The sequence below is a fragment of the Gymnoscopelus microlampas genome (assembly GCF_963454915.1).
Source record: "Gymnoscopelus microlampas genome assembly, chromosome: 9".
Taxonomy (NCBI): domain Eukaryota; kingdom Metazoa; phylum Chordata; class Actinopteri; order Myctophiformes; family Myctophidae; genus Gymnoscopelus; species Gymnoscopelus microlampas.
The window spans coordinates 12,275,780-12,288,038 of record NC_139946.1 but is presented as its reverse complement, the minus strand read 5'-3'; the positions used below and the strand labels follow the sequence as shown (position 1 = coordinate 12,288,038).

The following is a 12,259-nucleotide window of genomic DNA, read 5'->3' as shown; positions in this document are numbered from 1 at the left end:
AGTGTAACAACAAAACATTGGCACACAAAAACATCTACCAGAGGGAAGAACAAAATGTTGTTCTGTTTGGTGATGGATAGAGATGAAGATAATACAAAGTAGAAACATCTTGTTATTTCCAACTGCATTCTTCACCGAAAAATTACTTGACATGACTGCTCTATGAGCTTGTAGATCTACTACTTTTGATGCTTTCGTGTGACGCTGTAGTATGATCAAGTAGGGGGTTAATTTAACAAAAAAACACAAAAAGTAAAAATATGCAGATAAGAGGTTTCTGCCCGACAGCAACGATATTCTGCACAGTTTTATAAACGAGGCCCCAGGTCTGCTGTGACTGTGGCACTACTGTTGTTGTGGAGTCTCTGAAGTGCAGAGAGGATGTACAGGGAAACAAGAGGGTGGTAGAGTGGGAGAAGGATAAACTTCGCCTGATAAGGTTCTGGAGGAAGTTCAAAGAATGGATTACCCTAATGCTACCTGAATGAGAACAAAGACTCAGTGGCTCCAGAGCAGTAAAGAGGAGTTAACCAATTCAATCCGGGAACGCTGCTATTAAAAAACAGCAGATATACATAGCGCCAGGGGCGCCGATTTATGTCCGCGCTATTGGATGCAGTGTGCATGCATGTGCGGTCACTGCGCGTGCGAAAATGTGTTTTTTTTCGTGTTTGTTACCTTTTTTTTCTCCTTCGTTTTACTTTAATGCGGTTAATTCGGTTAATTTGGTACAAAAAAATGTACTCCATGAAGTGCAGATGTCGGAGTTTTTTTCTTTTTCTTTTCTTGTGATGAGTTTGTGATGGGTGCTCGTCATTTCTCCTGGGTGCTTTAGCCCCGAGGCACCCACAGTATCGGCGCCCTGATAGCGCTCATAGCGCAGCACCGAGTGCCGTGCTACGAGCTTGTAGATCTGCTATGTTTTGAAAAAACGTGAAAATGTGTGCAAATCTTTGAATATATGTATACATTTTTTACTCAAATCTTTGCTTCTGGGGGTCCCTGGAGCAAAATATTTTTTAGATGCAGGTCCGCGACCAAATACATACTGTATCATTTTGGGGGTCCTTGACATGAAAAAGTTTGAGAATCACTGATATATAGCAGTACAACATGAGTTTAAAAAAAAAAAGTATATTCAAATATATATTCAAAGATTCGCAAAAATGTTCATGATTTTCAAAAAAATAGCAGATCTACAAACTCATAGCGTAGCACTCGGTGCCGTGCTATGAGCTTGCAGATCTGCTATTTTTGAATAGCCAACATATTAGAAAATAGTTAAAGTGGTTAAAATCTAAAGTAACAGAGTAACAGGTCTTAATGGGTTAAAGAGGAGAGAAAAGCAGAAACACTTTACCCCATCTTTTTTGTCTCTCTCCAGAGCGCCATGCAGAAAGTCTCGAGACACTTCTTCATTCTCATCCAACCACTGAATGACGAATGGCTCGAACCACCTATATGAGAGAAGCAGCTTTTGCTTATAATCATATATCATCATATGTATCTACATATTATTATTATAATATTATTGTAAATCTACTGAATGTTCAAAGTAAAATCTGGAGTGACTCGTAAGGTTCAATGTTGCTTACACTATCTGGCACAATAAACCAAAAACAGGATTGTGTCAAAGGTCGTGTCTAACCTAGACACAGGATCCAAATGTCTCAATAGAAGACCAGGGAGACCAAATTTGTCTCATACAATTGGGGTGGTTGTATTTAATACAACCACCCCAATTGTATGAGACAAAATAAAATGTTATCCACTAAAGAAAGTTACATAATACCACTTTAAGAAAGTCCCCCCTGTTTTTTTTAAACAAGTTGAACCCTGGCTATTATGGACATAGACAACTCACGCGGGGTATTCAGGCACTCTGCTCTTGAAGAAGGGCAGATCTTTGCAGTACTCATTGTACAGCCACTTGACTTTGAAGTGAAGATTCATATAATCGGCACTCTTGCACAGGCGGTTCTTTTCATGCTCTGAGAGCGTGGAGAAATACAACAAATGAGAGACAGATGATTGATGATGATTATTCCGTGTGTTTAAGCTATTTTAGCCCATTCACAATCAATTTACATACTGCATGTATTTAGAAGCATTAACCTCAAATGAAACCTGCATGCAACCTCTTTGTCTTGTTGAATTATGTATATCGTCATCATTAGCCTGACGAATCTGCCAGTGCAAAAAAAATGTAAAAACCCCTTAGCAGATTTGGTATGGTCCCGCTCGGTTGCGATTTGATTTCCCTGCCCTCGAAGTTGTGGGGCACCAATCAGGGCCCAGTATGCAAATGTGGGGCGGGTTTATCATCAAAGGCATTTTTTGAATGCGCTCCTTGGAAATGCAGGTTCCACATTCCAGACTAATATCTACACAGTGATATTAGTCTGACCATGCCAGGCTACGTCATCATAGTAGTCGAGTGCAGGCATGGTCAATATTGAGGCAGTATACGTATAATTAACTTATGCTTACCCTCCATCGCGTACTTCATGTCCTGAGCAAACAGGTTCCACATCACCTCAGCACTGATTTTACCCACGTTAAGCTCCTGGGGAAATCTTAATGGAGAAGAAAAGGGCAAAGGTATAATGGAGTTCGAAAATAAGAGGGGTATTACAATTTGAAAATGCATTTAAGGGAGATCGCTGGGTGAAAAGTGAAGAAGAGTGAGATAGAGGTTTTGATTGTGAGAGTGAACGAGACAGAAAGACAAAGGTGAGATTAACCACTTGAATCCCAGCATCCATATTCTAGGGGGGACGTTAGCCAAAAATAGCGATCTACAACGCGTTGTGAGCTTGAAGATCAGCTATTTTTGGCCAAGAGATTTGATGCAGACAGAAAAAAAGCCAACTGAGGTCATAGAGGCTTTAAGTGGTTAATGGGAGAGAGACAGAGAGACAAAGACAACCTAAAGAGACAAAGACAACCTAGAGAGACATACTGGTTGAGGCAGGGCGTGTACGAGTTCTTGTCCTCTTCTATGATGGAGACGATGAGGGTGATGAGTTTGGACCAGAAATCCAGGTTCTTGATGCTGGGTCCCTGCTCCTCTGGAGGGACAGCCCCCTGCTTGGCCTGTGAAGACAACAGATGACCACCAGAGTACGGTCACCAGACATCCCGCTTTGGCCGGGATTGCCCCGGTTTAAATCTGGGTGTCCCGAGTCTCGACGAATATCTCTCACACACACTAAAATGTTCCGGTTTTGAACATTTACAACTAAATTGTCCCGGTTTTCACCACAATTAAAATAATAACACTTGAGTGCTGCTTACATACGCGTATCATGTTCAGTTCTGTTGAAAGGTGCAGTCACTAGCTAAAATAACAGGTCCCCCATCCTGATCAAACACCAGGTGAAACAAAAACTAAATGTAAAACAATGTCAAATGTACTGTAGCTCACAACTTAACTGGACATATGGTACAATACTCCAGATCCTCAACTCCCTCAAAGTGAAATTTGACTTGAAACCCTTTGAGCATCAGCTTGTATTTGGAGAACATTTCAACGATGCCAGTTCAACATAACTCATGCATATTCAACTCTTGCTGCTCAAACCATATTACATAGGCTTGCAACTTCAAGTGTTGACAACAGGGACTCGGGGAGGGAGGGGGATAGCAAAGCCTAGCACCACAGGGTTTCAAAATGAACAATGATCTAGTGGAAATGTCTACAAAGTATAGCTGTGCCCCTCAGGAGGAAATGTTTTATTCAAAGTGAAAATTCTCATTTTTAAATTCACAAAGGGAGACTGAAAACGCTGCTGGTGATTTAATAAGGGTTGGAGAAAAAAAGAGGAACAAAGTCCCTGTCGAAATCCAGGACAGGCCTGATAAATGGAAGAACTGACATTCCACACACACACACACACACACACACGCACGCGCGCACGCACACACGCACACACGCACGCGCACACGCACACGCACACGCACACGCACACGCACACGCACAAGCACACACACACACACACACACACACACACACACACACGTCTTACAGGGTCTGTCTGGTACTCGCGGCTGTAGAGCTCATGGCAGTTGTTGAAGATGTACTCGTAGGTGGAGTTGAGACATGCCTTCACACAGTCCTTCACCACCTGGCTGGCTCTGGGTGGAGACTGCAACTCCTGGACCTGAACAACAGCAGCAAGTCACAAAGAGAGCTTTAATACTAGTTTTAAACGCACGCACACCAATTTACCACTAAATGACATGTTGTAATGCTTCCGCCATTAGTACAGTATCAAAGTCAAGGAGGGAGAGCTGTGCCACAGTATTATTACTATATAAGGAGGAAGAATTATTTAAATAAAGTGTACAGTAAAGGTCTGTACACACTGGGAGCGTTTATTTTGCCGCGATTAACCACTTAACCCCTATATGGTTGACCGGAGTCCCTCAGGGCTCTATACTAGGGTATTTTCTGTTTTCTATCATTGTGGGAAAGCTTTCGCTGAAAATATAGCTGATCGACAATGCAACGTGTTGTCGATCTGCTATTTTCTTGTGAAAGCTTCCCCCACAATACGGAGGCTGGGGTTTAAGTGGTTAATTTACATTAATTTAAACTTCTGCTTGTGTTATTATGAGTACATGCACACTGAGCGCGATTATAACGAGGCCATGAAGCAGCGTATTTCTTTTTCAAAACAAAGTTGATTTTTCCAGCGCAAATGAAATCACCAGCCTGTGTGAATGAGGCATTCACCCAAAACAAAGGTACCAAAAATTGTGGCAATCCATCTTTAACATTTTTGAATCTTTGAGTGAACTGGAAACAGAAAATGCACTGAAGGAGAGAGTAGAAAGGCAAGAGAGAGAGAGAGAGAGAGAGAGAGAGAGAGAGAGAGAGATAGAGAGATAGTGCACCTTCATTCTGAAGAAGGTGATGCTGGTGAGTAGGTCCACGGTGGATTTGAGGTCCTGCAGCCTCTCAGGACTGCTGGCTGGGAAGTTGTTCTGTAGTCCAACACAGAAAGCAATGTAAGCACATCACCCCTCCCCATTGTGCATGAGATTTTGTTCCTGTATACTGTATGTATTTGTATTTCCGTGTGTGTGTGTGTGTGTGTGTGTGTGTGTGTGTGTGTGTGTGTGTGTGTGTGTGTTCTCATAGTGGGGTCTGGGGACCCCCAGGGGTCCTGGAGGGGGTTCTAGGGGGGTCCCCAGCTAAATTGGTTAATTTAGCACCAAAATCAGTTTAGCCACTACTATATACTACGGTATTTGAAAATAGCCGATCTACAAGCTCACGACACTTAGCTTGAAGATCGGCTATTTTCAAAAACTCTCCAAAAATGTTAACAACACAAATCTTGTATGGGGATTTCTGGCACAAAGTATTTTCAGAGGGGGGTCCGCAGCACCACTTGAATTAGTGGTTGCTAGCTCTAACCTTATATCTTAGCTACATGTTTATGCATTTATTTCATATTTACATGTGGATTTAAGCTCTGACATTTATGTCAGACATACTCTAATATGTGGAGAGTCTAACTGGGCTATTAACTCATTTTAAATAGAAAAACGTTTTTTGTTTTCCTGAAGAATGGGCACAAGCGAGATGACTGTCTCGTCTCCCAGACAAAAACAGTCACATATATTTGCACATAAAGATTGGGTGTGGGGGTGATCTTTGATCCCACCACTTGCTGTTGGGTGGGTTTGGAACATCGCCTGGCATGTGTTAATGCATGTGTCTGAGGAGCATGTCTTTCTAATTAACACATCTGCCTGCTCAGTCTTGCTATATCATTACACAAGAAAACAAGGGCAAGACAACGAGAACAGAAAGTAGAGAATGCCGGCATGGAAGGAGAGGAGAAAATAACAAAAGGTCTCAGCTGGTCTGCAGCCTGCTCTGAGATGTCATGCATAATCACTGCACTTCTCTGAGATCAAGGATGAGACAGATAGACGGACAGCCACATTACCCGGTACATAGACAGGTCAATCCTCAGGGAGTTGTGGAGCTGGTCTAGGAGCTTCACGAATCGTTCTTTCTGCAGACACAGAAATGCACAAATGACATCAAACCCAGAGAGAAAGAATACACTCAGTGGTGTATTCTTTCTCGAGTACATTTACTTGAGTACTGTACTTAAGTAAAACATATGATTAGTATCTGTACTTTACTTGAGTGTTGTATTTTTGGATACTTTGGGAGAAAAAGTACATGAAGTAAATACTTTTAAGCCCTATTTCAAGTATAATGAAAATTGCAGATCTACAAGCTCACAGTGTGTCGCTTTTTTGTGTGGAAAAAGTCTAAATGAATGAATTCAAGATGTATTTATTCTTGAAATTACACTGAGTAGTTAAACTAATTTGCAGTGTCGTCGAGTAATACTGTACAATTCAACAACATCACTGTTGAAAATAAGTTACAATTTGGGAAAGTAAAAGGCATACATGTAAAATATAAAAGTTACAGAAATGTCTATACTATAAATTTGACTGATCAACTTTCACTTGTAGGTGGAGTAATATTCAAACAGGAGTATCTATACTTTGACTCAAGTACTCGGGTTGAGTACTTTATCCACCACTGACTATACTGTTACACAGCAGAACCATCAGTGTGAAAATGTATACCCAGTAAGATCTCGTTTTTGGAGGATGGAGGACATGTGGAAATAATTGAGGCTACAGAAAGTTGAAGGATCAAATCATCTATACAATACGATTGATACAATCGTATACGATCGATACAACAGTTTAACTCACTGAGTGCCATTAACGTGTTTCACGTGTTTTTACCGCTATGGCGCTGGGTGCCATTAACGTGTTTCACGTGTTTTTGAAAAATTTGCATACATTTTTTATTTTTTTTGAAAAACATGTTCAGAACCCAAGATATCATCATCTGAAGATGTGCAGCTCCATCCACTCCTTGTTTAACTTAGAACGGAAAAAGGCTGTATCTCGCTTCCTAAGCACTTTTTGTTTTCTGTGAAAAAAAACTCTGGCACTTTTCAGAATCAATTCTGAAATAATTCTGGCAATCCTGGCACTCAATGAGTTAACAACTAAACCGTTCATGTTACTGGTTGTAAGATCTGTGGATTTTTTTTGGGGGGTTTCATTTGTTTCTGTGCTCTGTCACCAAGAAGCGAGAGGCAGAGAGAGAGAGTGACTCACCCCGAAGTTGGACGCGGCAAATCGGTCGGAGGCAGACACGTTGTTGGTCGCCTGCGTGGTGTGGGCGTAGTAGGCATTAATGTTGGCCAGCAGGGTACTCATTACCGCCGGCACACCCGGACACATGTACTTAGAAGACAGGCAGGCAAAGTGGCTGGAAGAAGAAAGGTACACGATTGCAAACGGAAATGCCGATAAATTACAAGAAGGGAACGCACAAACATGAACACACAGGCCAAAGACACAAAGACACAAAGGCTTCGACACGATGAATAAGCATAATTATCGCCTCTGTCGGGTGGAAATCTCATATGCCCAAAACCTTTTTAGGAAATGGAACAACATTTTTCAGAATTGGTGAAAATAGCCGATCTGAGCTTTGAGATCAGATATTTTTACTACTTAAGTTTGACAATCTTGTACGGCAAAGTAGGGCATTAAGTGACACACATACATATATACATATACACATACTCGCACACTCACTCACACTCGTATGCGCCAATGTATGCTCATGCCCACGGGTGCTAAACCCCAACCCATCCTGGGGTCTTGCCGGCAACGGCGAAATGCAGTGCAGGATTAACGGAAGGGCTTTAGGGTGCTGAAGCACAGGGCGTCAACCTTGGGGGGGGGGGGGGGGGGGGGGGGCAAACGGCGGGGAGAAAGTGAAAGAATGACTGAACTATCACCGAAAAGCGCCGAAATTTAGAAGCAGCGGCTGCTGAAGGAGCGCTAAAACTGTGATTTTTTTTCCCGCCCCCCCCCCTCCCCACTGACAAAACGGGCACCACGAAAGGTTAATCCGGCCCTGCGAAATGTAGGGTGTTCTGGATGAATCTCTTCTTTGCTGGTGGTGGCATCATCTTGTTGCGGTATATGGGTGCTGGTAAGCTGCTCTCTCTGGCCTTTTAGACTCTACCTGCCAGGTGAAGTCCCCAAGAAGACAAAGCCATATATATGCATGCCTATGGGCGAGCGCCCATCCCTCCAATGAATGGACAGATTGGACACGGTAGTGATTGGCTGCCTGTCCGTGATGGATTGGAGCCAATGGGCGAGCTACTTTAACTTCATTGGGCGGGTCCAATTGTTTTGCAACACAGGATATGCCGCGCATCGTGTGCTGGGTGGAGTTCGCTATCAAATGAATGTAAATCTGGCCACACACACACGTGACGGCCGCATCAGAAGTAATATCAAGGGCACTTTCTAACGGGTGCTCGGCATTTCTCAGAGGTGTTCGGGCAACGAAGAACCCGCAGGATCGGTGCCTCTGTTCACTCTCTCTCTCTCTCTCTCTCTCCCTCTCTCTCTCTCTCTCTCTCTCTCTCTCTCTCTCTCATCTCTCTCTCTCTCTCTCTCTCTCTCTCTCTCTCTCTCTCTCTCTCCTCTCTCTCTCCTCTCTCTCTCTCTCTCTCTCTCTCTCTCTCTCTCTCTCTCCCTCCCTCCCTCCCTCCCTCCCTCCCTCCCTCTCTCTCTCTCTCTCCTCTCTCTTCTCTCTCTCTCTCTCTCTCTCTCTCTCTCTCTCTCTCTCTCTCTCTCTCTCTCTCTCTCTCTCTCTCTCTCTCTCTCTCTCTCTCTCTCTCTCTCTCTCTCTCTCTCTCTCTCTCTCTCTCTCTCTCTCTCTCTCTCTCTCTCTCTCTCTCCTCATCTCGCTCTCTCTCTCCAAGCTTAAAGAGCTGCTGTTTTGGTCGGTGTTGGCAAATTAAGATTAAGAATTTACGTCATGGCCTGGTAGATGGACTCCACTCCATATCGCATGGCAAACTCGTCCACAATTCTGGGGAGTCTCCTCGAAGTAGACCTTCCACGCGTCGTCCCCCTTGGCATCAGGGATCTTCACTACACCACCGGTCTGGATGTCTGTCACGTAATGGAACAGGTTCTACACAGGAGAGCCCAAAGGGGGGGGACAGAGGGGGGGGGGGGATAACAGAGGTGTACAGGTAACTGACAAAAAGACACAAAGGCTAAACCCCAGCATCCGTATTGTGGGGAAAGCTTTCGCAGAAATAGCAGATCTACAGGCTCACAACGCGTCGCAGCGAAAGCTTTCCCTACTGGTATAGAGCCCTGAGGGACTCCGGGTCAAGCATATACTGGAATGAACTCCCCACTGATGTCAGGACAGCAGAGTCACTGCCCATCTTTCACTGCAGGCTGAAAACCCACCTCTTCAGGAAACACTACCCTTCCTTGCCTTGCCTACTTGTTGTTAACTAGTTGTTAGTTAGTTAACTAGTTGTACGAGCTCTTGTTTTATTGGTTTTATTGGATCTTGTTTATTCGAGACACTTATTTGTTTTAGCTCTTGCTCATTTGATTTTCCTATTCGTCTCATCTGTTTAAGAAAGTAGGTAGCTGATATATTGCACTTTTACCTTAGCGCTAGGTATACTCTTGGTTGCTTGCTTTAGAAGAGAATGCACTTAAAGACTTCTGGTGATTAGTAGTTTCGTTCCCTACCTATGTTGAATGCACTTATTGTAAGTCGCTTTGGATAAAAGCGTCTGCTAAATAACTGTGATGTAATGTAATGTAATATACTGTAGGGTTTAAGTGGTTAAAAGGTCCAGACGGACGGGGAGCTTTTATCTTGTGTGAATAATTCACATTAATTTAAACTGCTGTTTGTGTTATGAGTACATGCACACTGAGTGCTATTTTAACGAGGCAATGATGCAATCGAAACGAGGTCAAATTGTCAGCGCGAATAAAATTATCAACCTGTAGGGCAGGCTACTAATGGAGGCATTACCAAAATAAAAGGTTTGCTGTGAAATAATCGTGACGCATTTTCGCACCTAGCAGCTGTTTTGTTCTACTCGGGCATGCTGCTCTAATGTCACACTGTACCTGAGTATGAAGTGTAAGAGCAAAAGGTGTAAGAGCAAAACGGCGAGTCGATAAAGAAATTGGTTATACATGAGAGATAAAAAGTAAAAGCAGCCAAACGAGTCAAGAAGCAGAGGTTGAAGTAGTAGGATTTAAAGACTATAATGGACAGAGTGAAGGGATAATAAGTGATTGGTCTGCTCTTAGGTTATGTCAAAGGATGAATGAGCACTACATGATTGCAGTAGGCGTGTGCATGTGCATGTGCGTGTGCGTGTGTGCATGCATGTGTGTGCATGCGTGTGTTTAATAGGTGACCTCTCTTTTCAATCAGTCTACTAATTAATTTAGTTAGTGAAATATTATTTCATTCATTCACTTATTAATGGAAGGGAAAACCATGCACGCATTGCTCTCAATTCTAATCAAAGGTCCAGTTAATGTCCACCCTAGGTATTGTATAAGGCTACATAAAACAATAACAGAGCAAGATTTTACCATGTGTGCAGCTGTCTTTGTTTATCTTGAACTGGCTGTGCTACAGTGTATGAAGCAATAATATGATGCTACAATTTGATATTACCATGGGCATGGCCAAAAACACATTATGCTGCTAGAAGGCATTCTAAGTTAGCTTTGTGAAACAATTGCCCTTTCTCGCAACAATAACTATACAGCCAGTTCTCGGGACAAGGTTCAGCGATTTTCGTGTTGTACTGAGTAATAGGCCGAGTAATGACCAAATACAAGGCCGTGGTTAGTCTGCATCAATCAGCATATCTGTAGTCAGGGGTAATGGAACTGTGTCTGAGGTAATAGTTTACTGGAGCAAAGCAAACTTTACGGGGTATTAACCTCTGTTTGATGGGAATGGCCCCATTATGACAGAGAACAGATATCAGTCAAGTAAATTAACCTGTGTGGCATGGCTCATTAACCCATTGAATCCGGGGACGCATGTCTGTCATTCTTTGGCTATTCAAAAAAAGCAGATCTACAAGCTCATAGCGCGGCACCGAGTGCCGCACTATGAGCTTGTAGATCTGCTATTTATTTATTTTTATCGTGAAAATGTGTGCAAATCTTTCAATATATACATTTTTTAAAGCGAACATTTTTAACTCAAATATTTGCTTCTGGGGGGTCCCTGGAACAACATATTTTGAGACATTTCTTTTGTACATTTGTAGAATCCCCAGAAACAAAGATTTTAGTTACAAATTTAATGTATTTATATAAAAAATATATATTCAAAGATTTGTACCAAAAAAAAATCATGATTTAAAAAAAAATGCAGATCTACAAGCTCATAGCGCGGCACTTGGTGCCGCTCTATGAGCTTGTATATCTGCTATTTTTGAATAGCCAAAGAAATCAAAAAATGACAAAGATGTGTTCCCGGATTGAATGGGTTAAGAAATGGCTCATTGGAGATACACATTTGTGCACACACACAGCCACCCATACACGCACGCACACACACAGCCACCCATACCCGCACACTCAAACACAATTAATAACTTACCTCGTGGAGGCAAGTGTACTGAACATGATACGGGGCGACAGTCTCTTCTCCTTTAATCTCGACATTAATGTGCATGCGGATAGCACCCGACACAGCTGACTTGTCTGTACGCTTGTCTGTAAGGAGGAGCACAGAGCACAGTGTGAACACATACTGGCACTTCCACTGAAAATACTAATAGGAAATGTTAGGTCAGTCAAGTAAGAGGAACGCAAGATGAACCGACAGTCAGCAAAATAGTACAGTGGTTCTCAGACTTTTTTTTATTTCAAGGACCCCCGGTTTTTATGTGCTCAGACCCCCATTTGATACGATGTTCTATCTCTGGGACTGCAATCTATACTATAAAATCCTAATTCTGAGAGTGTGTTCCCCGCCGGGACCCCAGTTTGAGAACCACGTACTGATCTATTACACTGTTTACTAAACACTGGGTCGCGCACCCATTTTTATGGGTCACGAGTAAATATCCCTTATTAACGTTGACATTTTTTATTTATTTGATCCTACTTACCCAGATTGTACCAGACATCCATCTCTCCGCTCAGCGTTCGGACCTCGATGATGGTCTGACCTAGAAAGTCATCGGACTCCCGTTTGAACTTCTGTTTTACCCGAGACTTGATGTCGTCGTCCTCGTCCCACACTCGTACCTTGATGCGGTCTGAGGAGTTGTGGCACTCGCTATACGTGCGTGGACACATCACACAGAAACATTACAATGCA

At 42.8% G+C, this 12,259-nt stretch overlaps 1 protein-coding gene across 1 annotated transcript in view; it reads right to left on the bottom strand.

Annotated features, from left to right (window-relative positions):
* Nucleotides 1-12,259, bottom strand: part of unc13a (unc-13 homolog A (C. elegans)) — a gene marked incomplete at its 5' end in the record, with an annotated part of 66,910 nt that overhangs the window by 24,297 nt on the left and 30,354 nt on the right. The window contains 12 exon segments of the mRNA XM_084065960.1: nt 1,361-1,457; nt 1,865-1,991; nt 2,491-2,576; nt 2,963-3,096; nt 4,029-4,163; nt 4,900-4,989; nt 5,964-6,032; nt 7,171-7,324; nt 8,897-8,953; nt 8,955-9,058; nt 11,534-11,649; nt 12,048-12,217. Coding sequence (XP_083922086.1) covers nt 1,361-1,457; nt 1,865-1,991; nt 2,491-2,576; nt 2,963-3,096; nt 4,029-4,163; nt 4,900-4,989; nt 5,964-6,032; nt 7,171-7,324; nt 8,897-8,953; nt 8,955-9,058; nt 11,534-11,649; nt 12,048-12,217 — 1,339 coding nt within the window.